The following is a 26,731-nucleotide window of genomic DNA, read 5'->3' on the forward strand; positions in this document are numbered from 1 at the left end:
ATAAAGGAAAGAAGACAATTGAAAAATTTGGGGGAAAGCATGTGTGCTTGGCAGCTCTCCAGATTTGTTCTCTTACATTTACCCAAGCAGAGGGTGGGAAAAACATTTATAAACTGAGTGTGTAGAAAGTGGAAAAGAGAGAGGTCTCTGGCCTTTGACCTGGTAGGGTCTACAAGGCCAGTAACCACAACTTTTGCAGGCTGTAGAGTGCTTGCTGCGAATGAGAACAAACCCAGTTTATATTAAACTGCTGCATGGTTTTATAATATTTTACCTAGTTTATGTAAGTGTTCAGATAGTGGAACAGTAATGTAATAAAAATCCTTTCAGAACTCTGCAGGTCTGGAGGCTGAAAGAAAGAGGAGCGATAATGCCCCATTGCTCTTTCTGTAATTGAACAAGTCAATTTTCACAATTAATCTTTAATAGTGCAGAGCTGCTTCTTCCTTTCTGTACATTATAGAGAGCTTTGTACTCACACAAAGTGACAATTTCCCTGATTGCAGATCCATCAGCCCTCATTAAATAATCCTAGTGCCCTAGACATCTCCTGACACATGAGGGAGAGCAATTCCTCTTTCTTAATGGGTTTGAGATGTGAATGTGCAGGTTGTGTAATTTGTGCTGGTGACCCAATGCACTGAATATATCTTGCACCCCTACCTTCATCCCCAGAGATTTGATTTCTTGGGAAATGACTTGACAGAGCCAGTTTGCTTGATTTGGAGTGGATAAGTATCAGGGAGCAAAGTCATTAGTGTAGCACATTTCTGCTCTGTGTCAAGCTAACAAGTGCATTCAGCTCCCCTATCTTTGACATTATTTTAGTAGCAGTTTGATTATTTAAGACCTGACTCATACCCCTGTAACCCACCATGAATAAGCACCAAGCCAATCCCTTCATGCTGGAAGGGAGGAGCAGACAGACCACACTGTGAAGGGCTGTGTCTCTTGTGCAGCTGCATGTAAAAATTTGGTTAAAACCCAGGCTGAATGGCTGGGCTGAGAGAGTGGTGGTGAATGGAGTTAAACTCAGCTGGGGGCTGGTCACCAGTGGTGTTCCCCAGGGCTCAGTAGTTGGGCCAGTTTTATTTAATATTTTAATCAAGGATCTAGGTGAGGGGATTGAGTGCATCCTCAGTAAGTTCATGGAGAGCACCCAGCTGGGTGGGAGAGTGGATCTGCTGGAGGGCAGGAAGGCTCTGCAGAGGGATCTGGACAGGCTGGATCCATGGGCCCAGGCCAGTGGTCTGAGGGTCAGCAAGGCCAAGGGCCCGGTCCTGTCTTGGGTCACAGCAACCCCCTGCAGCTCCAGGCTGGGGCAGAGGGGCTGGAAAGCTGGGAAAGGCCCTGGGGGTGCTGGGGGCAGCAGCTGGACAGGAGCCAGGTGTGCCCAGGGCGGGCAGGAGGCCAATGGCACCTGGGCTGTGCCAGCCATGGTGTGGCAGCAGGGCCAGGGCAGTGACTGTCCCCTGGGCTGGCACTGCTGGGGCCACACCTCAGATCCTGGGGTAGTTCTGGGCCTGTCACTACAAGAAAGACATTGAGGGGATGGAGCCTGTCCAGAGAAGGGGACGGAGCTGAAGAAGGTTCTGGAGCACAAATATGATGAGGAGGAGCTGAGGTGTGGCTAAGCCTGGAGACAAGGAGACTCACGGGAGACCTTCTCACTCTCTAGAACTCTGACAGGAGGGTGGGGGTTGGGATCTGCTCCCAGGGAACAAGGGACAAGAGGAGAGGAAATGGCCTCAGGTTTCACAGAGAGGTTCAGATTAGGTTTTATGTAAACGTTCTTCATGGAAATTTTTATCAAGCACTGGCACAGACCGCCCAGAGAAGTTTTTGAGTCACCATGCCTTGAGGTATTTAAAAGCCACATGGATGTGGCACTTAGGGACGTGCTTTAGTGGTGGACTTGGCAGTGTGAGGTTAATGGCTGTATTCAGTTATCTTATGGTCTTTTCCAACCCAAATATTTCAATGTTTACCTGTCCCATGTGTATATTGTTCTGTGGCACAGGGGAATCCATCAGCAGGTCCCTAGATCTTCCTTCAGATTTTAGGACATGTTGCTAATCCCATTGTGTTCCTTAATGTGGTAGTGCTGGCGCGGTTGGAGGCATTGCATGCCTTCTGTAAGAGAATTTGTATAGGATAAATCCAAGAGTGCTGGAGTAGGGAATTAAGGACAGGCTCTGAGCAGCATATGAGAATGGCTACTGGGCATGCTGGGCCTCAGCATGGCAGAGAAGCTGTGTTAAATCTAGTTCTGGCAGGGTCCACCTTCACTCAGAGGTGGCAACATTTTCACCTTGTGTTATTTGAGGAACTGGCCATGGTTTGTCTCTTTCACTCTGATTTCAAAACCTTCCCCTATGAGCTGCATGAGCTGTTCAATTAAAAGACATTTTTTCCAATGCTTTCCCACTGTTTCTCATCTTATTCATGGGATAGGCTGTGCTTTGAGCACAGCATTGAGCTGTTTTGATTTTATAGAAGACATCCACAGGGACTAGATGCATCTTGCCTTTTTCTGTAATTTTCCTGTCAATAGTGGGATGTTTTTTTTTTAGTGGCAGTGTATTACACAGTGTGCAGACAGGCCTTTCCCAGGTAATTTGTTTGCCTTTTTGCTGTTAAAAACAAATGTTGCTGGGAAGGGATAGAGCAGTGTATTGGGATGTGGAGTGTAAGAATGGCATTGGGAACCATAACTGGAAAAACAGGGGATGTTCAAAAAATTTTAGGAGATACATGGGCAAGGAAAATCATAGAATGGTTTGGGTTGAAAGGGACCTTAAAGATCATCTTGTTCCAAGGGACACCTACCACTGGACCAGGTTTTTCCAAGTGCCTTTCAGCCTGTCCCTGAACACTTCGCCACAGCTTCTCTGGACAGCCGCTGCCAGAGCCTCAGCACCCTCACAAAGACAAATTTCTTCCTAATATTTAATTGAAACTTGCCCTCTTTCACTTTGAAGCCATTCCCACACATGGATTGCAAAGGTTTATCTAAGAAAGGAATCTACTGCAAAGTTGTCCCGTGGATAGGGAGTGTTACAACTGACTAGAAAGTAGGGCAGGATGCTGGGCTCAGTTATCACATCCTTTTTTTGAATCTTGAAACTCATAAACTGATGTACCCATTTGAAACCTGCCAAACCAGTTCCATGTTTCCAGAGGTTCATGTGTAATAAATCGTACTTTTGGCTGAGGCCTCATGGTTTGCCTTCTGGGATGTGCGTTTAATAATGAAAGTTATTTTTAAAATGGTCCTCAGCTCTGGGCTGTGCCTGTTCAGGGTTTGATTTACTGCAAAGGTTTATGTAAGTCAGAAGCACATTTTTATGAATGCTGCCAAAAATTCCTGTAACAGTGAATGAGTCTATCTTCTGCTTAGTCCTGAATTAGGAAGCATTTGCTGTATTGATGAGCACACATTTCTTGGACTGTGCTGTGAAAGGTACATTAAGCAGTTTGGGCACCAGTCCCAGATTTGGGAGATTTTTGCTCTTAAGAAGGGTTCAAGTCACCTTAGATGTTTCTGGGCTGGATTTTCAGTTTAGGATGTTATACTCCCATGTATGGCACTGCAGGATCCTCAAGAAAAACTGGTGCAACCATGTCTCTCTCCAGTAGGCAGGAATAAGTCTTCATTTCAGAAGAGTTTTGTGAAGGTGACCATGAGTCACTGGTCAGCACATAGGCCTTGCTTTGCTAGTCCAGCGAACACCTGGCTGAAGCTGCAGGACTATCCTGTTATTCCATGGCTGCCATAGTTCCCAGGGATGTGTGCTAGAAGAGAGTATGGATTATCACATCATTCTGCAGGAATGACAAGGGGAAGGGCTTTCACTCTAACCGTTTGATCTTGGTTTCAGCAAGGTACAAATGTGCCAACATCGTTCCTCATAACCTTACAACTGTTTGCTGTGGAAGGTTGCTACAAATGACAGTGTAACTCCTGGTTATCAGGAGGCCTGTTAAATTCAACCTCTTGATAAAACAAGCTCGTTTCCTGTCTTCTGCAATGTGTTGTCATAGCTGCCACCTAGTGCTGATGCTGATGTGTGCAGAGGTGAATGCCTCAAAATGGGCCCTATAGAAGTGGAGGTTTTAAAAACAAAGAAACCAAAATGACTATGAAGGCCATAATTAGTCTCCATATGAAAGAATTAATCATCAAAAATTGTTAGTATCAAGGTTTGGCTCCATGATTGCTAAATTACTTCATTATTTGCACTTGTTTCCATAGAAATCACAGAGTGCTTCTGGGATGCGAGGCTGTTGTGTATTGCAGCACTCCTGTTTACTAAAGCAGAAAAAATACTTTTCTACTACTTTTCTACTTATTTTGACCAAATAGTCCCTAAATATGTGCAAAGGAAGAGAGGTGTGAATGTGTACATGACACTTGTAATGCTCTTAATGCATGGGATCATGGAATGGTTTGGGTTGGAAGGGACCCAAACATGTCATTCCAACAGACCATGTCATTCCAACCCCCTGCCATGGGCAGGGACACTTTCAACTAGCCCAGGTTTTTCCAAGGCCCATCCAGCCTGGCCTTGGACACTTCCAGGGATGGGGCAGCCACAGCTTCTCTGGGCAACCTGTGCCAGGGCCTCAGCACCCTCACTGGGAAGAATTCCTTCCTACTATCCAATCTAAACCTGCTCTCTGTCAGTGTGAAGCCATTCCCCCTTGTTCTGTCACTCCAAGCCCTTGCCAAGAGTGTCTCTCCATCTTTTTTGTAGGTTCCCTTCAGGGGAGCTTCAGTTAGGTTATCCTGACTGTGATCCAGATAATAACAGAGGTTGGACAGAGCATGTGTTTCATGTTCTGGGCAAAATTCTGTGGCTAGATTTCCATCACAGTGCAGGGTAGTCCAGTCCTGACATTTATGGGAAATTTCCTTTAGTAAGGTTTTGTTTGTGTGTATATATAAGCAGTGCCTTAGGCTACACCAGTGCTGCAGTTAAGGAGGGATGGTGTAACTCTCCATTGATGAGTAATTGAGCAAACGCCTTTTAATCCCAAACTTCCCAGTCTGTTTTAGGCAGCTGTTCCTTTAGCTGGATTTGGATCAAATGCTCTTCTCCCTCGTGTGTTTCACCAGCAATGGCCTGTCCTGAAGGCCAGGTGTACCAACAATGTGGGACGCCATGCAACCAGACGTGCCAGTCTCTGTCCTACCCGGAGGAGGACTGTGAGCAGCTGTGCCTGGAGGGGTGCTACTGTCCCCCTGGGCACTACCTGGATGAGCATGAACAGTGTGTGCCCAAATCCCAGTGCTCCTGTTACTATGATGGGGAGATCTTCCAGCCTGAGGATGTCTTCTCGAACCATTACTCCATGTGGTGAGCGCACTATTCCTAACCCTTCCCTACACCCCGTCACTCCACTTTTTGGCGGGCTTGAGTTGTCGGGTCAGTTCCTATGCATCCACTGAAACTAGTTAAAGAAAAGTCAAGATTTTGCCTCCAAGAAGCCAAATGTTGAGTTTTGCTATTGTATCGTGCTCTGATTAATTTCAAATACCACCTTACTCAGTATTAAGCCCTGTCCTATGAACAGTTCCTGCAAGTTTGAAATGGAGCTTAATTACTGACAATAGCTACTTTGTGGGCTTTTAAAATGTCGCTTCAATGTACTGTCATATAATTCTTAATTGTAAAAACCTAATTACCTCTTGTCAAAGATACAAGTATTAAAAAGCATTTCTAATTGTTAAATTGAGTGGCAGTACACTTGGAGTGGGAATGCAATCTCTGGACAGGCCCAGTTTTGGGAACAGTGTCTTCTTTTCCTCTCTACCACAAAAATCCCAAGTTTCAGGAACTAGGTGGTCCCTTACCTCTTTTCCTCAGCAAAGCTGACTATTGTCTTGCTTAGCTTTATCCCTGTGCAGCTGCACTGGATCCAGCAGGTCAGGGCCAGCAGGGTTTCCATGCCACTGTATGGCATCAACTCCCTTAAGGAAATTTTGCCTTTAATGTTGGTAGACACAGTGGATGGAGAGCAGCAGCTCAGCCCCACTGAGGTGTAGTTTTGTATTCTGACAAGTTCTCTGTTGACTAAAAATCAGTGTGAGCGAAAGCTGAATGCTGTTTCATTAAATATAAGCTCTGTTTGTTTTTCTTAGCTATTGTGAGAATGGATTTATGCACTGCAGTACAAACAGAGCTCCTGGTGCCTTCCTGGCTGATGTTTTTGCTGATGAGAGGCCATCTCCAAGAAGTTAGTATGCCTTAAAATCTTAATATTTTATTTTGATTTTTTTTTCTCTTCAGTCTCTTGGTAGCTTTGATTGGAGAAGAAATTTCAGAGGTTGCAACAGCTGTGATATTGTGAGATTTTTTCCAATTTTTTTTTTACAGGACAGAAACAAAAGGGATGTATGGGAGGGTGCAGGGCTCACTGAATCTCACCTCTCAAAATTATAATTAGCCACTGCAGTCTCTCTTGAGCTGAAAAGGTTAAAGGATCACCTATGCCAGTGATCTGAGGTCCCCAGTTGCTATTTGAGGATCACAAGACATCAGTAACTCATCAGTTTTATACCTTCTGTTTCTCACTAGCGGGATGCAAACTCTTTCCTGGTGTAAATGAGGCTTTTAATGGCCTGAAGGTTACACTGCTGCCAGGTTTCCAGTGTGCCTTCCAGCTGGCAGGAATCTCCATGAAACCTCCTGGAGACTGACAGCTACCATGTTTCCCATCAGGGGACGGGTTTATCAAACATTTGGCTGAAGGCTGTGAAAGGTGCATGGGAACACTTCTAGCATCTAACTGGGGTTTGCAGTTTTGGAGAAAGGCCAGCAGTGCTCTGGGATTTTTGGGGTTTCCACTGATACATGGATGGAGCTTATGGGATTTTCATGGCATAGGGGGTTTGAGACTGGATGCATCTCAGAGGGAAAAGGGCTAGTGGGGCTTTGGGGAGGCCTGAGAATATCCAGGAGTTGGACTTCGTGATCCTTGTGGGGGTGCCTTTCAGCTCAGGATAACCTATGATTCCTATGGGAACACCAGTAGAGCTAACCACAGTGACTTCCATGGCACTCTGACAAATGCACTTGTACATGGGGTCAGGAGGAAATTTCTGGTTGATATTTGCCTGTGCATTGGAGACAAAGGGTAATTGTTTGTCTTTGCACCTTCTCAGGATAAATCAACTTCTAGAGGAAAACACTGTAAATGCCTCTGTAGGTACAGGGCAGTGACCTGCTTAATGTTGCTTGCTAGGACACCAGTGACAGTGTCACTGGTTGGGTCACCTGTTCTTCAGGTGAAACCTTCCAGGTGAATATCTCACCAAACTCTTCCCTTAATGCTCCTAAGACATACTTTCCTGATAATAGGATGTCAAGACTTACAAAACCTCAGAGGGGCATATTGCTAGTACCACTTGAAATAGTACCCTGGAGTTTCTTGGGACATTCTGATCTTCTGTCAGATCCTGAAGTCTCAAACAGTTTTTATTGAAGCTCAGGGCACTGCTTTTACAGTCACCAATGTAGTTATATTCAGTGTGAGAAATGGGTCTAAATACAATAATATAAGATGCTGTTGCTTCTCAGAATATCAATTTTCTGCTAACTTTGTACAGTGCTTAGGGGTGTTTGCATAGCCCCAGTGCAGTCTGGAATTGCACTTATATGTTTAGTGCAGCTTTTTTGCTTCAGTATTAAATAGCTGCTTTCATGACAGCCTAACTGAGGTCGCTCCAGGGGAAGTAGGGGCTGTTTTCTTTGCCATGTCATGTGTAGTGATGTTGCTTCAGGCTATATTCTAAATTAATTTTCTAATTAATGAAATTAATTTTCAAATCAAAGATCCACCTTTTAGAAAAATACTGTGCTAATGAGTACTTGAGTTCTAATTGCACTTTTTGTGAACTCATTTTTTTAAAAGTAAAAAGGAGCTTGACATGCAGATTCCCCATGGAAAAAATTATCTGTCCTGCCAACAACCCAAGAGCAGAAGGAGTGGAATGCACCAAGACCTGCCAAAACTATGACCTGGAGTGCATCAGCCATGGCTGCATATCTGGATGCCTCTGTCCAAAAGGGATGGTAAGCAGCTTTTAATACAGCAGCGAAAAGCAGGTCCTCTTTGTTTCTTGCCTTCATTCTCTACCAATAGTCCTCTTGCAGCTTGGGAATAAGTGGTTGTGAAGTATTGACTGTCAAGTTGTGGCTGGCTTAAAGAACATGTACAAGCATTGAAGATGAACTTTAGCTTGCAAAAATAATTATTAATCAGAATTCCAAAGCCTGCCTTGAAGACCAGTTTATGTCTTCCTTCAGCTCTGCTCCTAAACTCCTCCTCAGTCTTGTTGAACTTTCTCAACCAGAGAGACAGGAGAGAGACACCCATATTCAGGTTGATCATAGGGATGGAGCACCTCTCTTCCAAAAAAAAGGCTGAGAGAATTGGGATTGTTAAGCCTGGCAAAGAGAAAGCATTGGGGTCGCCTCATTGTGGCCTTCCAGTGCCTGGAGGGAACCCACAGGAAGGATGGAGAGAGACTCTTGACAAGGTCGTGGAGTGACAGGACAAGGGAGAATGACTTCACACTGACAGAGAGCAGGTTTAGATTGGGTGTGAGGTAAAAAGTCCTTATTTGTGAGGGTGGTGAGGCCCTGGCACAGGTTGCTTAGAGAAGGTGTGGCTGCCCCATCTGTGGAAGTGCCCAAGGCCAGGCTGGATGAGGTTCTGAGAAACCTGGGCTAGTGGAAGGTGTCCCTGCCCCTGGCAGGAGGTTGGAGCAAGATGGTCTTTAAGGTTCCTTCCAACCCAAACCATTCTTGGGTTTCTCTGATCCAGCCATTCTTCCTGCTGATATTGGTTCCTTCTTGTCAAGTCTCCATCTCTCCAGCTGCCTTCCTGTGTGTTGTACCAAATTGAACAACCCTTTGAGAAGGAATGTGGGATATGAAACTTGCTAAGATGATGTCAGAGTGTGTCTCGGAGTTGCAGGTGTTGTAAGAAGCACACTTTTTTTTTTTTCCACTGAAAAGAGGCTCTCTGGGGTCCAGGGTTATATTCCACTGCAACCCTCAAATATAAGAATAAGTTTAATTGATTTCTGCCCCCAAATTCCTTCAATTATCGTTCTAGAAAAACACCTCTTCCCAAATTCTCATTATGCAATAATTTTTAGCAATAACATAAACATATATTTTGAAATTTGCTACAGTATTTTGCTAATAAACACACATATAAATAGATTCTGCTCCAGAATAAAATGCCAGCTCTAGGAAAAAAGCTAAGGCTTGTGAAATGTCTTGGAGGTGAAAAAGAACAGAATCTGAAGTCACCCATAAATTTTCACCATGATTTTAAAAACAAGTGTTGCTTCTTTTCACATTTCAGTCTGTAAATGCCTATCCTTTATGTGAAAAATATTCCTAAATAGTAGTGAGATAAGAAAACTTAGAAAAGCTTCTCTACTTTAAAGTTCCCAGAGCTCCAGGATGAACAGGCTTTTCTTTGCATCTAACATTCAGCTGATTTGGTAAAGGAGCTTGAGATTTTTGGTTTCATTTCTGGGACTTTTGACATAATTGTGGAAAACAAATGATGATAATTACTCCACAGGAAAAAAACCACGACCCCCATAGTAATTAAATTTCATGTTTGGTACAGTATTTTGTATTCTTTTTCAGTAAGTTAAAACAAGTAATTGCTTCATAAAATTGTTGCCAAGAGAGCAGTCTTTGGCCTTTTGGAATTGGAGACTCCAGCTTACTTTGCAGTGATGTGAAACACACCCGAGTTCAACAAGGTGGTTTGTCAGGTTTTGAATTGAAGAATCAGGCTCACTATTGAAAAAAAAATAAAATAAATTCTCTGTCCACTAGATGACAGTATGGTTTAATCTTCACTAAACTCAGTCTGGAATTACTTGTTCTCATTGGCTTCTCTTGTGGCAGAGAATAAAAATCATGAGCTGCACCCAAGCCACAATGAGAGAAGCCCATGTAGAAATGATCTTGTAACCACTGCCACACAAAGTCAGGATCAAGCCCAGTCCCCATTCAGATCTGTCTTGTTTACCCTGTCTTTGACTCCTGGCTTCACAGGAGCTGCCAGCTCATTCTCAAAGAGCAGTTTCCTTCTCCTCACCCAATGGGATGAGGTTTGGGAGAGCCTTTTTTCTTATTTCTGTGCTCTGCAATGAGGCTTTGTGCTCCCCCACTAGAGAAGGATTTGGTTGGTGATCAGGATCTCATTTCCGTCCTGTCCTTTTCTAACACAGAGACTCTGGGAGCACAGAGACAAAGCTCTTCAAAGTCAAATCAAAGTCTGTGTTTTCCAGGCTTGTACAACAGAGGTGAGCAATAAAGGGACTGGAAAAAGGAATTACTATTTTACTTGTCACTCTGCTGTAATCCTGCCTAATTTACAAGCAACTCACAGAGGTGAGCTGCTGTTTGCAGGAAGGTCTGTGGGAAGTAACAGATTACTCAACATGTGTTCCCATAAATATTTGCACACATTATCATGCTGGAAGAAATTGTGCCTTCTTACTGAAGATTTTTTTTTCTTTTGTGATACAGTAGCATATGAAAGTTATCAAAGCTCACAGATAACTTATTAGCTTGAAGACAAAATCCAATTTTTTTTAACTTCTTCCAAACTTTCAACTTTCAACTTTCTTTCAATTTCTTTCAAATATAAGTTTTCTGGTTCATCTTGACTTAGAATTTTATATTGCTTTGATTTCTAGCAAATAAAAAATGTTCAATATGTCATAAAAATAATTCTTCTGTCTTTGATCATCTGGAAGGTGGGAAATTCTCCATACTTGTCACCCTCTTGCACAGCAGAAAAGAGAGATCATAATATATGTGCAGAAGTGTGGGGGAAAATAGGCTTTCTCAGATTAGTTTACTGCACTTCAGTTTTTCCCATTGGAAAATATTAATAAATATACTAATTGAGTGTTAACCACCTTTCTGGGGAAAGAGAAGAACAGAACGATCACAGAGCACAAAATCCAGACATTCCAAAAGTAGAAAATTACTTTCTTTCTAGTCCCAACAACTGACAAAAAATTACAGTTTAAAATTCAAATGAACTATTTTATTGCATTCTGACTGCTGAAATAAAACTATTTCTAAAACTTTGATACATTAGTATAAGAAGGGAAAAAACCCTACAAATCCTAAACATTTTAACCAGGAAAGTTTGGAAGGCTTTTTTTTTTTCTTTCTAACTGTTTTAAACTGAAATTTACCTGACTATTTTGATTTCTCTGTTGTACATTTTTTAGTGTGGGCCTATCCTATGTTACAATGTGTTCACGAGGAGACAGGCATGTCAAATAAACATTAGAGACATACAGCTAACCTAAGAAAGAGAAGTCAAGTGTAAACCAGCACATTTCCATCTTTTGACATGTTGTTAACTTGTCTTTGTTTGCACAGTAAGTGTGAGAGGCTGTTTTAGTTAAAAAAAAATTTATGAAAGAAATTCTTCCCTGTGAGGGTGCTGAGGCCCTGGCACATGTTGCCCAGAGAAGCTGTGGCTGCTCCATCCCTGGAAGTGTCCAAGGCCAGGTTGAATGGGGCTCTGCGCAACCTGGGATAGTGGAAGGTTGATGATGAAACTGGGTGATCTTTAAGGTCCCTTGTTCCCCAAACCAATTTCTTATTCTAAAGCCTATTAGCTACTGCGTTCTCATCTGACCCACTTTATTTAATCCCATGCTTCTTCATATATTTGGCTGACCTTCCACTGAAATCCACGCATGTGTCAGGAGGAACAGAGCAGTGTATGAGCTTCCGTTGACAGAGGGATACTCATCAAATTGTGTTGACCAAGAGACTTCAAAGTTTAGGTTGAGTTGGATTTCAGGACTATAGGATCTCCTGACTTGGAAGGGACTCACAAGGATCGTCCAGCCCAACTCCTGGCCCTGCACAGACACCCCAACAATCCCACCCTGTGCCTGAGAGCATTGTCCAAACACTCCTGGATCTCTGGCAGCCTTGGGGCTGTGACCATTCCTGGAGAGCCTGTTCAGTGCCTTGCCACCCTCTGAGGGAAGAAAATTTCCTAAGCAACCTAACCCTACCCTGACACGGTTCCAGCCATTCCCTTAGGTCCTGTCCCTCATCCATCAGAGCAGAGATCAGGGCCTGCCCCTCCTCTTCCCATTGTGAGGAATCTGCAGAACTGCTGTGAGCTCTGACCTCAGTTTCCTCTTCTCCAGCTCAACAGACCAACTGCCCTCAGCCACTCCTCATGTGTCTTCCCCTCCAGACCCTTCACCATCTTTACAGCCTCCTTTGGACACCCTCTAACAGCTTTAGATTCTTATATTGTGGTGCCCAAAATTGCCCCCAGGACTCAAAGTGAGGCTGCACCATGCAGAGCGGAGCAGAACAATCACCTCCTATGAGTGTGGGTAAGGAGAATCTTAAAGGTTCTGAAACCTGTAATATTGTCCTTCCTTTTGCAAGATTTTTCAAGGTTTCGCAATTAATAAGACAGACCAAGGAAATTACAGACATTTCTGTTTGATCCCCAAGTAATGGGAGAGTTGTTAGTCAACCACTTGTAATCCCATGGATGCAGAGCATAATCCTAAGGACATTAAATGGTGCAAACAGCTGTTGTTTTCATTACAAACCTCTGTCTTTTTGTATAGTTGCCTCCCCAGTGCTGCTGCCTCCTGTCATCTCAAGCACTCAGAACTGCTAAATCTCCTGTATTAACTGCAGTCTATTGATGGATTGAGAGACTTCCAGAGAAAATCCAGCTTCTTGTGAATAGTGCTGCTGTCCTTGTACTGTAGTACCACATGGTCCTTGTAGTGCACCATGGCAGCAGGCTGCCAGATATGCCCCAGATTTTGGATGGGGTGTTAATAGGCCCAATAGATTGTGTGTTACTGTTAACAAAATCATAATTCATTGAGTTTTGCAGAAAAAAATGAGCACTCTTCTGGTCAAAGTCGACTTTGGGTTTTTGTGTCTGGCTTGCTGAATCCCATCCACTCACTCTGTCAGTGTTCAAGACAAGGTGCTCTTCCCTCTGTTGCTGGCTTTATGGCTGCTGCGCTGGTTGTGATAAAAATGCTAATACCAGTCTGTACCAGTTTTTCGGGAGCAAGGAGAAGAGGTTCTGATTCTCTTTTTACTAACCAGATGTCTAATCCCTAGTTTTTTATCCAGAGGCAAGCCCTCAAGTGTGTTGTGAACTGTGTTGCTGAACGCTCTGCAAAAATTCAGAAATGTAGCCACGAATATGACGTCATAGTCCTGCTTTTTTCCTAAATACCACCAGGAAGGGAGGAAAGAAGGTATTACACTCTTCTTTCTGGTCTTCTCTGGACTTTCCCACCATCCTTTGTAAAGGCGAAGGCAGAGCTGTAGCTCCATTATCTAGAAAAGCATTTCTTTGTTTCCATCTTGCTTCTATCAAAGTGATTTTATTTGGCATAATGCAGCCACAGAGCATGTGGAGCTGCATATGAAGGAAGGGTCTCTGCGCTGTGCAATCTTTTTTTGTGAGTTGTTCCATGTGGCAGTTCTAGGTCCCCATAGGAAAAGGCAAAGCTGTTCTTTATTAACCTGGCGTTCAGACTACATTGATCTCATTGGCCCATATTTAATGGTAAAAAATAAACTATTTTAATGATTTTGCTGAAAGAGTTTAAAGTGGGAAGGTGATATTTTGTGACTTTTGAATGAGAAGAGGGGGAAGGGCTCTCCATTCAGGTATTCCGTGAAACGAGAGCCAAACCTATCCTGGCTTTGCCAGAACTGCTATTGAGTGAAAAGTCAGGATAGCCAGCTTTGGTTATGTTTGATTCTCTAAAACTGGGGGTCTTAAAAATGGAAAGTAATCAAAAAACAAACAAACAAACAAACAAACAAACCCAAAAAAAAACCCAACAAAAAAAAAAAAAACCAGAAAATGAATGGAAAAATGGAATAGTCTAAAGGCATTACTTGTTTTTCTTTGGTTGTAGATTTTTGGTGGTTTTTTTTTTGTTTTGTTTTGTTTTTTTTTTGTTGAAGTGGGATAAATGATTTTTTGTTATATAAAGAGAAACTCGGATCAGAAGGGTGAAAATTAGAATTTGGATAGAAGATAATGTCCTATTTCCTAGCAACAGGACCGGTTGCAGAGAGAGCAGAATAATGCCTCAAGTGGCATATTTATCCAGCCTTCCAGGAAATAAATAGGGATTTGAAAGAAAATGAGTGATTACTGCAATTTTCAGAGGAGACTTGATAGAGGGTTGGCTTTGTCAAGGAGCTGTTGTCTGTAACAACAGAACCTGCATTTGCACATGGGTGGGTCAGGCACTGTGGCTTCTGGTCTCCTTGATGTTCCTATTTCCATTTTTAGTCCATCTGGGCCCTTTATCTGCTTTTCTAGTAGGCCCTTTTCCAGTTTGTTGTGTGTGAGAAGCTATTCACCTGCTCTGCATACTCACATTAGCCTGGTTCACTGCATCCTGGACTTTCTCATTGTGCCATTTTTCTGTAACGTCATCTGTTCTCCCAGTAGCTTGAGATGGTGGGATCAAGTTGTGATTTATATACCTACAGCTCTATTTATGTTAATGGCTAAAAGTATTAGTAGTACTGTACCTTTCTCACCTTGGATAGCCTTCATCCTTTCTTTTATTCCTTTCAACCTTTCTTTTATTTTCCATCCACATGTTCTGTGCTTGTTCCTGGCTGCTTGCTTGCCCTGCACATATCCCAGCAGCCCCAGGTGGTGACAAGCTGTGTGTTCTGCTTAGGTACGACATGAAAACAAGTGTGTTGCTCCTGAGAGGTGCCCGTGCTTCCACAATGGAAGAGAATATTCCAAGGGAGAAACAGTGACTAAGGACTGCAACACCTGGTGAGCCACTGGAAGGATGTTTTTTCTCTTTAGGGGGTCTGCTGTGTTTCTGGTAACACCAAAGATTGTTTACTTAACAGATCTCTTTTAGAGAAAGCTAGTTTTTGCAGCATATTAATTGCACAGACAGCACATTCCCTTTGCATGTTGCATAAAGATCCAATAAAATTCCTTGCAATGTCTGGCAATCTCTGCCTCGTGCCCTACAAATAGTTGTGTGTCTGTGCAACTCTTCTGTAGGCACTAGATAGTGGATTTTGCAACACAAGGTAACAATTTAGGACCTATATGCTCTGGGGTGGGAGGAATGGAGCCTGGGCTTTTTCACTAAGCTTTGCTGTGGTGTTTCCCTTTTTGTTGGCTGTCTGAGGCCCGTCAAATCAGCCCTTTTCAGCCAGAAGGGGTGTGATGTAATGTGATAGGAGCTCTTCAGGGAAATGATGAATTAGGAAGAGACAGGGTCAACCTCTTATATCTCAAAAGTGTGCTCTATCTACTGATATATTAAAAAAAGATGAAAATAGGTGGAAAACTGTTACTTTCTTAGAAGAAATGAGTGTGTACTCCATGTCTTTCACTATTATCCTGCTTGGTTGCTAGAAGAGATTTATAGGTTCAAAAGGGAGTTCTGGGCTGCTCAATTTGCATGGAGGGAAGCCCTCAGCATAGCCTTTGGTAAAGTACAGTGGACCACTTTTTCCTTCTCCTGCACAGCACACTGGCTGCACTTGAGGTGCTTTTTTTCCATGTGTGCGGTGGGGGGGAATGGTGGCTCTTTTCCTTCAGAGCTCCAAGAGTCCAGGGTGTAGGACATTCAGCCACCAGCACTGTGAAAATCCTGGGGGTTTTTTGAACTCAGACTTGAGAATCTGTTATGCATTCTACCCTAAATGTTTCTGCCCAGCTCTGTGGCAACCCCAAGAACAATGTTTGTCATCCTCTGTATGACTGGCTGGAGCTGTGTCAGAGAATCAGCACCACTGGAGTCCAATGCTTGATTTTTGTTTGGTACACTGCTTGAATAACAGTGATTTCAAGATTTTTTAACTAGTAGGACCACTCCTAACTAGCACAAGTTAGTCTTGGATGAAGGTTTTGTTTGGAAATATTAATCTCCCAGTGTTTTGTTTAATTTCTTTCCTTTGCAGCTACATATAACATTGTGAATCCATGTACTGTAATTAAATCTGGGAAAAAATAGGCTTGAAAGGGAAAAAGATGGAAGAGAATTTGATATTTTTGTCTAGGTACATTCTCTGTAATGTGCTTACATTGCATTTAGGTAAAAGTGACTCAGCTGAAAAACAGGCACCATGAAAATTTTATTGAAACAAGAAGAGTACAGCGTGAAACTTCTGAGTGTTAAAAAGTTTGCAAGATTCCTCACAATAATCACGATCAGCCTTTTTATTGTCAATTATTCATATAATCTTTGATCTTAAGGTAGTCATAATGATGTTGCTTCATTTTTTTTTGTTGTAACTGGCCGCAATTCTGGCAATACTATTGTAAATTATATTTCCTCAAATACATAGAATTTCCTTCAATATTAGGGTCAAGGAAATGTTAGAAATCAGGCTTTTTCTCATTGATAAAAAGCTCTTCCTCAAGTTTTAAGTGTTTTTCACGAATGGAAGTAAAATTGGAGATAAGGTCACTTCAAAAATATCACTAGGGCTTTTTTGCACTATGTGACTTTGCAAATTTTCTTGATAGTTCTCAGCAAATATCAAGTCAAATGTAATTTAGAAAGTGGTATAGGAAATTACTGTTGCTTTGAGAGTTAATAAGAATTGAGAGTCTGCATTTTGGAGGTTGAGATCTTCCTTTTGTTTTTGCTTTTTGTATTGCTGTTGCAGGAGTTCTCATTCTCACTTGTTCTTAGCCAGATGTGAACACCTGCAAAGGCAATATATGAGCCAGAGGTGACAGATTTGGCATTTACATCTGACTTGACATATGGGACACCCTAATTCATGAACACCGGAATGTCTCCAAGCCTAAGCCAGTGGCAAACCTCTTATGCAATGTATTGGGAATTCATTGTGGAGCTCAATGAAAATTTTGAAGTCACACTTGTGCAGCAGTGCACTGCAGAAATTTGCTAATCTGAATTTAACCACCCCATGTCTCTTATAATCTGTCCATACGCATATTTACAAAATCTTGCTCTTGTCTAACTGTTAGCAGAGGAGAGGGGGCAAGAGGTTTCATGTTACTGAAGTTTCATTCTTTGAAGAAAATGTCTTGCCCAATATTTATTATGATGCAGAATGTTAACAAGATTAAATAATATCTATGCTCAGCTTAAGGCATTATTAGAGAACTCAGTTCAGTGCACAGTTTTTCCTTCAGGTAGCAGTTTGATCTTGGGAAAGTACTTCAAGTTTTTTATCCCTGAGTTTTTATGTCTGTAAAGTATGGCTATAATACTCTTTCCCTGCCCTCACAGAGCATGGTTAGAAAATTCCTGGGGCAGTGATGATGTCCATCTGCATTCATGGAGCATTTAGTGGATGAATGTTTTGCCATCCTCCAGCAATGTATTGCTTATTAATTATTAAATGTTTATTATTAGATATTGTGTGAAATGGTATTCTAACTCTCCACTGATTTTGAGTTTTACTTTATTTGCTCAGCCTTTTGCTAGTTAGCAAATCAATTTATTTCACTAATCAAAAGCCTGTGGATGTCAAGGGAAAGTTCCCCTTTCATATTTGCAGCTTCTGTAGCAAGGTTGTGCTCCTGCAGGGTACTTCTGGAAAAGGGCAAGAGTGGTGGATGCTCTGTTTTGCTGCAAGGGCACTTGGAGCAGAGCAGCATATCCTAAATAAAATTCTAGTATAAAACCATATTCCAGCAAATTCTAGTAAAAAGGAATATTCCAGCAGACTCTGTCCTGACCTATTTTGTAACAGGGAAATTCAAACCACCCAGAGTCCTACACTACAGCTTGTAAGAAGCAGAGAAACACATCCCTTATTCGTTTAATCTTAGTGCACTATTTGGATTTATGCACCCACTGCTAACATATGCTGATTTATGTTGATGAGAGAGCCTCTTGTCTGGTGGTAGAGAGCTCCTGGAGGCAGAGACTGTGGCACTTACACTTTGCCTAAAGCACTTTGCGTTCTCTTGCTTGTAATTTACATTGACATAAGGACAACTGTCATTGCCCCTTTTTCTCTGTTACAGTGTGTGCCAAGGGAGGAAGTGGGAGTGCACCAAAAATCTGTGTGATGGCACCTGCACTGCTATTGGTACAGCACATTACTTGACATTTGATGGGTTGAAATACAAATTTCCAGGAAACTGCCAGTATGTGCTAGCTCAGGTAAGAAGAGCATGTCAAATACTAAAGCTGCTTGATATATAAAAACAGTTTTATACCAGGTGAGAAGCCCAGTGTTTGGATAAATCACAGTTAACTATTTCTAATTACTAAGCCAGATGATTAGTAGAGAAAAATAGAGCTTATTTTCATTTTCAGAGATGTCTTGAGAATTTTGAAAAGTGAATTTCGTTCTACAGAAATCAGGCTGTCATGTGTCCAGCTGGCCATCGTGAACCTTATGAGAGCACTTTGGTACGGAGCAGAGCTGTCTGAATCTTATCTCCAAAATGGAATTCTGGCTATCCATAAATCAATGTTTTTTTCTTTTCCTTTTTATCCTGCAGTGGTAGCTTACTGTCTGGCTGAGCAAGACAAGGAATGCTCAATGAACCTCCCCGAAATGCACCCAGAGCACAGGCTCTGCTCATTCCTTTCAGCATGATCCCTGTCTTGTTTCATGCACCACCTGCTTGGAGTCCCCTGACAATATCCATTTTCCTCACAGCAAGGAGGAGAGGGGGATAAAGGCGGAGCACACTGAAACCAACTTTTTATTTGTGGAAGCAGCCAGAATTTAGAGTTAACTAAGATAAAGGCTCATCTACATACAGATTATCATGTATTTAGAAATGTCTGTGCAAATGAGGATTTATCTGAAAATTTGTTCTAAAACTAGATGGATTCACTGCTGATTGATAACAAAAATATTCTGCAATTACAGTGGGACGTGTTTCTTGGGTGGGTTACTGTTTTCCCCATAGAGTCCTCATGAGGCACATTCCTCCTTGCAGTTCTCCTTAGGGTGGAAGGTGTGATCAACCTGCCTCTGCCTAGGTCTTTGAAATGTCCTCCCACCTTGATTCCAGCTGAATTATGTTTGAGGAGTGATTGCTTTGCCACCACTGAGAGCTCTGTGTAAAGGTCTTATGGGCAGCATTACCATAGGCTACTACAAAACTACTTAAAATGGGATTCAGATCTGTTTTCCTTAAATGACAGACACAGAGAGCTCCACACAGGGCCTTTTTCTGAAAAGGTGTGTACTGAAAAAAATGAACACAACCAAAAAATAAAATCTAAAAGGCCAGAGAGATGTGAATTATCATGTAAATGTAGTAGGAACTCTCCAAGGATCTCAGAAATTCTGGATTTAGAAGAAAATCAATACATTAAGCTATCTGTGTATTCAGATGTGCCCTGTGCCCATCATACATTTTTAAATATCACAGATAGTAACATGGTGGATTCTCCCTGCCAAAAAAATACTCTCCAAATTATGCATATGTGTGTCGCTGGCAGAGTGTGCCTCACTCTTTAAGGGATGGGACACATGAATAGCAGTGCTAAGAATAAACTAAATGAACATGGGAACAGTTAGCATGCCAATATATATCCTATTGACCACAGATTACAGAGTGTTGTTTGAGGCTTCTTTTTTCTCTGTGTTTTTCCCTGTGTGTGTTTTTCATTACTGACTCATTTATTTTCTTATCTGATAGGATTTCTGCAAGGGTGACTCTGGAACATTTCAGATACTCATTTCAAATGAAGGCTGTGGCTTCACTGGAGAAAAGTGCACCAAAAGGGTTGTCATTGTGTATGAAGGAGGGGAAATAGAGCTGTTCAATGGAAATGTATGTATGCTTTCTTTTCTCTTTCCTTCCTGTTTTTTTGCTTGGGAAAATAATTTCAGATTGTTCAGTAAGCTGAGGCATGAATGACCTCACACTCAGGGGTTCTTAATCATAAAATGATCAGGTTAGCAGGATTATATTTATCCATTTTTCTTCCAGAGGTATAATGCTTTTTAGGTATTTCTTCTATTTGGTATTTCTGCTATTTCTTGATGCCAGTCAGTTTATCTCAGATAATCATAGAATGGTTTGGGTTGGAAGGGACCTGAAAGATTACTCAGTTCTACTCCCTTTCCATGGGCAGGGCACCTTCCACTATCCCAGGTTGCTCAGAGCCCCATCCAACCTGGCCTGGAACGCTTCCAGGGATTGGGCAACCTATGCCAGGGCCTCCCCACCCTGACAGGGAAGGATTTCTTCCTAATATCCAATCTAACCCTGCTCTCTATTAGTTTAAGGTCATTCCCCTTGTCCCACTCCAGACCCTGGTAAAGAGTCTCTCTCCAGCTCTTTTGTAGCCCTTTTAGCTATTGAAAGATCGCGATGAAGTCTCCCTGCAACCTTCTCTTCTTCAGGCTGAAAAATTCTCACTTTTTCAGTCTGTTTTCATGACAGAGATGCTCCAGCCCTCTGATCATTTTGGTGGCCTCCTCTGGACTCATTCCAACAGCTCCACATCCCTCATGTATTGGGTGCTTCAGATCCTTTCTAAACATGGTTTGTCAAAGCCTCTTTCCAGCAACATGAAGTGCAAGGAAGGGCTAAGAGATGACTGACCTGTGGCTAGTAAAACATCAGAACTAATTTAGCAAGCTGAAGGACTGAACACACACACGCGTGAAAAAAAAGTTGATACTGGAATGTCAGCTGTCCTTTGTCCTGTTAAATTGCTGGATGAAATATCTGCCTGACTATATTCTTCTTTTTCCTCCCTTTTGCTACCAACAAACATGGAAGAATTGACCAAGAATCTCTTCCATTTCCCATGTCCCTTCCCAGCAGGAAATGAGCTTTCCAGAGGGCAGGGTTCAGCCCTTTGCCTCGAGCACTGTAACAATTCTCACTGCCTGTGAGCTTAGCCATTGCAAGAGTGCAGTGGATTATTGTTTCAGTCACTGCCTTTTCAGAAGTCCTGTGCTCTGAACTGGTGTCTGGACCAGATTACAACAATGTTCCCAGTGAAACCACTCTACATTTGCCTGGTTTTGGGTTAACAGACAAAGCTGTACCAGGTTTGGAATTGCCTGCAAATTGCCACCGTGCCTTGGCAGGAACACAAAAACATGACCTTTATTAAAGGTGTCTGTGCAGTGCACCATGACAGCATAGGATCCATACAGGCTTTTGGGTGCTGCAGAAATGAACACAAGCCATATTGGTTGTCTAGTTTTTCATTTCTACTGCTAAAGAATCCCTGACTTGGCTGAGGGTAAATAGCAGTGCAGGGATCATTCCATCTAGCTGAGCTTTGTCTGAAAGCTTCTTTAGGTGACAGATTTTCAGAAAAGCTGTGATTCCATTTGGATATGTAAGAAAGGGACAGAAGATAACAGCAGGTGATTTAGGCATCCAGCAGCTCCAGCATGAGAGGATGTTCTTGAGGGAGCCTGTCCTTGTAAGACCTAGGTCTGTATTACAGCACTGTCCACATGACCCTGAGTGAATTTTCAGTTGTCTTTTTGGAGAGTTTAAGGCTCAGTATAATAATATACAGAGCAAATTTTCTTAGAAATAACAACAACTAAAAGAGACATTAAGGAAAACCAATGGATATGGAGACTCCTAAGCAAATTCTTATTCAGTAATGACTTTCTACACTCTTTTTCCACAAGAATCCTTAGAAGCAAGCAGAAGAATCAGATATTCTTTTAGCCATTATAATGTTTCCAATTAACATTGTTTTAAGATGATATGTTTTGAGAGCAGCTTCTACTGCTGCTGGTAAATGAGGGTTTAATTGATATGTTACAGTTCTGGCTACATTTAAAACAAAATGAAATAATTTTTTATTTTCTGAAACAAATCTGCAAGTTTGCAAGGTCAAAAGTTTATGACTTCATGGTTGGGCAAAAAGCCTCCATAAACATAAAAATTCTGTAATTTAAGTCAACTTCCCAGCTCAACTTTGTCCTCTTCTGTTTTTTGGAATCCTCTGAATTTGGAAAGACCAAGACTGTTGAAGAATTTTAAGTGGCCAAGTGTAGTAATATGTTGGGCATAGGAGAAAATTAAAAAGTTAGCTCTTTTGGAACCTAAAATATCTTTTAATATCTTCCCTAAAGACAATGAAGACCTTCTTTAGGAAATCCATGGAAAATGTAAACTGTCTTCTCTGGGATAAATTTTCTGATGATAGCTCAGAGATTAAAAGAATTTAATTACTGTGCTGAACTTTTGCTGAATAGAGCAAGAAAGAATAGTGGGATAAGGAAATATTTTGCCCTCAAAGTAAGGGAGTGGGTAAATGGTTTCTGGGCTCTTCTTTCTCCCTTACATTAATTGCTATTTCTACTGATTAAAAGAACTTCCAGAACTAAGCAGTTAGTGCATTAATATGGTGCTTAAAGTAACAGCCATGCCAGACTTTTCTTTTCAAATTATTTAATATTCCTCTTAGAGTTCCCATTGAAAGGGAATTATGGTGTGAAAGAGACCATTTTAAATTAATCTCTTAAATTCTTAGTAGCTGCAGGCAGTGAATTTGCAGCCAGATGGAAAAAGAAAGAGGCACACAGGGGAAGGGAAAGTGATGGAAAAAATGAATAGACACCAAAAGGAATCTTTCTGGATTTTTCCTGTAGGTGTAATTAGTTGAGAAGAAGATTCCTGACTCCAGAATACGACTGGTCTTTGAGAGGCCGCTGATATGTGTGGTTCTCCCAGTTCTTATTACACCAGAAGGACAGAATTGTTAAGTTTCCTAAAAAGCTGAAATAAAAAAAGCCTGAACCAACATGTAATTATTCAGTGAACCAGTGACCAATACTAAACTGGTGATTAATTGAGTATACCCTGTCTTTGTCAGCCCTGCTTCATATATTGGCATTGTGTGGTATACCCTGGGACCACATTCAAAGACTTTGGAAATGAGATGAGATTGAAAGACTGTACTTGTATCCCAAATTTCTGGTTTTCTCTGGAGCATCTGGATAGTATATTGAAACTCTCTGGAGAACAGCATGAATGGAAGCACCTGTTAACATGTCCCACTGGGAAAATCACCTACCTTAAATAATAATTAGAGATACTGCTGATTGTACAATGTGTTTCTCTCATTCAGGTAAACATCAGGATACCTCCTAAGGGTGAAAATGATAATTTAGATGTCATCAAGTCTGGCCGTTATTACATCATTTTACTGGGCAAAAGCATCAGTGTGACCTGGGACCTGGCCATGGGAGTCTCCATTATCTTAAAAGGCAATTTCAAAGTAAGTGGTTTTTGCTCCACCTCTTATTCTCACTAAAGAATGCATTTAACCTGTCCCTGGGGAATGGCTTTTTTCTTTTTTTTTTTAATGTAGATTTTTATGGTATGTTAGGCACTTGTTCAAAAATTGAGGGGTTGTTTGGTAGTACTGTAGAACTGCCTTCTTTTCCTGGTTGTTCAACTATAAGGGCCAAATCCTGGATCATTGGAAATAAGTTACGACAGAAAGGATGAGTGTTGTGGGACCTCAGAATAACCAGGAATAATTTCCTTCTGCATTCAAGAAGAGCAGCATAAGAGCCAGATTTACTGGTGATGGTGATAGGACAGCAATCTCCAAAAATGAAATGGGATTGTAGGGACACACTCCAAACAGAGCCACTGGGCACTGCTGATTAGAGCAGTCCTTCCTTCTGGGAGTCCCTGGGGACAGCATGGTCCTGCTTTCAGCAAAGCAAAGTGGGAATGGGAGCTACACATTCTCTGAGAGAGACTGTGTCTGTCTGAGTGGCCTTGGCAAAGCCATGGGTAATTCAGTTTTTGAACCTCATGGCATTAAATCACCAGGCTAAAAAGACTTCTTAACAAAACCCTAAGCTGGTCTACAGTTGTAAGATTAATGCTTTCTGTGTTTCTTTCCCTGCAAGGATCAAGTGTGTGGTCTGTGTGGAAATTTTGATGGAATTCAAAACAATGATTTGACCAGCAGCAGTGAACACCTTGAAGTAGATCCAGTTGACTTTGGGAATTCTTGGAAAGTTAATTCCCACTGTGCTGATGTTGCAAAGGTAATTGTGAATGAACTGTGAAAACTAATTAGTGTGGGTTACACTATCAGTGAAGAGTGGACAAAGAGCTTTGGAAGGATTAAAATAAGTAGAAATTAACTCCTTCCTCCATGTTTTTGCCAAAAAATATTACTTTTTTAAATCTGGTAAAAGGCCAATTAACTTATGTAAGGCTTCTGGGCTGCCTGGCTTCAGTGTAATGTTAAAATAGCCAATTTGTTTAGTAGAGACTGTTCCTAGAGTTATCCAGCCCAGATGCTTGAAATCCAGCTATCACCACTGGAAATCTAATTTTAGAGTTTAATCTTAAAAAATGTCACTGTAATTTTCAGTCAGGGTGGGTTCAAATAAAAATTTTGTTTCTCCCTATTCAAATTTTTATTTCCTAAATCTTAGTCTGTCCATTACAAACAATGGAATGCACAGGTTAATTTCTTTAATTTCTTTCTATATGATTCTCTCTCTCTCTTTTTTTTTTTTACTTTGATTCCGCTTTTATTTTCAGGTTGGAAAGGCTTGATCAGAAAAAGCAGGATAAAGGAGGGGGATGGGAGAGCTTATTGCTATCCATCATTGCATGTAAATCCTGGGGAGGGTAGCTGCTTTCTGAAAGTGTTATCTATGTCCCAGTGCTGGAAATTTCTTGGGGTTCTACGTATATTACACATAAGAGTCTACTTCCTATTTTCCAAATACAGAGTTTTGAAAGAATGAAATTGAATAAGAAATTTGTAAGTAGCTGACAAATAAAGCCCAAAGTATTTCCAAATGAAATACTTTGGGCTTTATTTGCGATGAAATACCTTGAAATACCTTGTTTTGACATTTGTAAAACAAAGCATTTCGTTCAGCTGATGCTTTTCTTCTGAAAATTTGTCCAAGTGATCAGGGCAGGGGGTGGAAAAGCCTTTTCTAGATATTTTCTTACAAGATTTGAATTACCAGACAAACACACTGAAGCATTTGTTTGTGATCACATGAAGTCTTCTGGGTTAGTTGCTAATTATGTGCAAGTGTGACATAGCCACAATATTACCTTTCTGAAGGTAACTTTTTTCATTTGACTGAAGCACAATAAAAAGTTGCAGTACTGTGGAGTGAGGCCACAGAGTCAGACTGAAAAGGAGCAGCTTCTCATTTCAGTATCATAGGCGCAGGACGGGACCTGCAGAGTGTTAGTGTCTTAAATTCTGTGTCAATACTAGTGCTCCTTGTTCTTAGATAAATTAAATGGGAGGAGGGAAGATTACTGAGCTATTTTTATTCAGCAGCAGCCTTGGGTATTGTCTGCTGAAATCTGATAATATTTTTAAGAGTCATGGACCTGCTGAGGAGTTGTGGATGATCATTTGTCAGATTGGGTGTTTGGTACAGTGGGTCTTCCTGTCATCTAAATCTGAGTTAAAATTTCAGGGTACAAGTAAGAGCTGGAGAAAATGAAGGAGGTGATCTGCTCTGCTGCAGCAGGATCTGTGTGTGTTGTGCAACAGTTGAAACTTTACTCAGAGAAACAATTTCCTTTGGTAGTGGGTCTCTTACTTCAATTTGAAGAGTCCCAAGGTCCTGAAGACAAGGCTAAAACAATCTCTGCTTGTCTCTTACAATATTAAGCCCAGCTTGGAACAGACCTTGATGTCTCCTCTGTGTGGTGGAAACATAGTGAAGCAGATGATGGTAGAATCATCATGCAACATTTTGTCTGGAAGTGTCTTTGAAGAATGCACAAAATTGGTGAGTACTGGGTCATGTGTTTCACATTCTTCAATTCTGCATGATCTGTGCTGGCATTGATTACAGCTGAGGGAAAAAGTGTGCTTGTGCTGACAGCACATAGGACTTGGTGAAGGCTGGCTGATGTTCTCATGTCTCACCTTGTCCTGTAGTGGAGGCTTTATGGGAAAATGCACCTTTGTGGGAAAACACACCTATTAAGCTATGAAGTAACTTCTTCCCAAGGGAAATTTTACTGTATAGTCCAGGGATTGCACATGAAGTGAAGCTTACGGGTTGAGATTTTAGGGAAGGGGGAGTTGAGCCAATGCAATGCCTTTCAGGCTGTGTTATACCCAAACTGCTGCATGAGAGGGATAGGGACAAGGCTTAAAAATATTAAGTGATTGCAAACTGCAGTCCTTGCTGACATCAGCAGAAAGATTTGCACTGATTTATGTGGCACCTTGACCCTTGGCAAACGATCTGAAGGTTAATGATATGTACAGGAAGGAGATGAAGGACTTGGAGTGTCCTTTGCCCTTCTCTCCTGTAGGTGAATCCAGAGCCATACATTGACATTTGCCTGTATGACACCTGTGCTTGTGAGTCTGTTGGGGACTGTGCATGTTTCTGTGACACCGTTGCAGCCTACGCACACGCCTGCGCACAGAAAGGGGTGGCTGTTCACTGGAGGTCACCGACTCTGTGCCGTAAGTACAGAAAACACGAGGCAGAACTGGGTGCAAACGTGCAAGGTTTTGGTTCAGACTGGTCAGATTTAGCTCTGTTCCCACTGACATGCAGAGAATTTTGAGTTAATGGGGCTGGGCTAGCAGCTCTCTCTTGACACTCCCATTCCCTGTTCTATTTCTGTACCTGGCAAACCTCAAACCTGTTCCATCAATTAGGAGATGTAGTAGCCTGTGGTACAAAATCTAGATGAAGAAATAATTTCA

At 41.7% G+C, this 26,731-nt stretch overlaps 1 protein-coding gene across 1 annotated transcript in view; it reads left to right on the forward strand.

Annotated features, from left to right (window-relative positions):
• VWF (von Willebrand factor) overlaps positions 1-26,731 on the forward strand; it is a 127,001-nt gene that overhangs the window by 41,110 nt on the left and 59,160 nt on the right. The window contains exons 16-25 of the mRNA XM_030960690.1: positions 5,120-5,360; positions 6,146-6,240; positions 7,918-8,078; positions 14,774-14,877; positions 18,073-18,211; positions 19,711-19,845; positions 23,126-23,275; positions 23,922-24,062; positions 25,674-25,793; positions 26,329-26,485. Of these exons, the coding sequence (XP_030816550.1) occupies positions 5,120-5,360; positions 6,146-6,240; positions 7,918-8,078; positions 14,774-14,877; positions 18,073-18,211; positions 19,711-19,845; positions 23,126-23,275; positions 23,922-24,062; positions 25,674-25,793; positions 26,329-26,485 (1,443 nt within the window). The remainder of the gene's footprint in view (positions 1-5,119; positions 5,361-6,145; positions 6,241-7,917; positions 8,079-14,773; positions 14,878-18,072; positions 18,212-19,710; positions 19,846-23,125; positions 23,276-23,921; positions 24,063-25,673; positions 25,794-26,328; positions 26,486-26,731) is intronic.

The sequence above is a fragment of the Camarhynchus parvulus genome, chromosome 1A, assembly GCF_901933205.1.
Source record: "Camarhynchus parvulus chromosome 1A, STF_HiC, whole genome shotgun sequence".
Classification (NCBI taxonomy): Eukaryota; Metazoa; Chordata; class Aves; order Passeriformes; family Thraupidae; genus Camarhynchus; species Camarhynchus parvulus.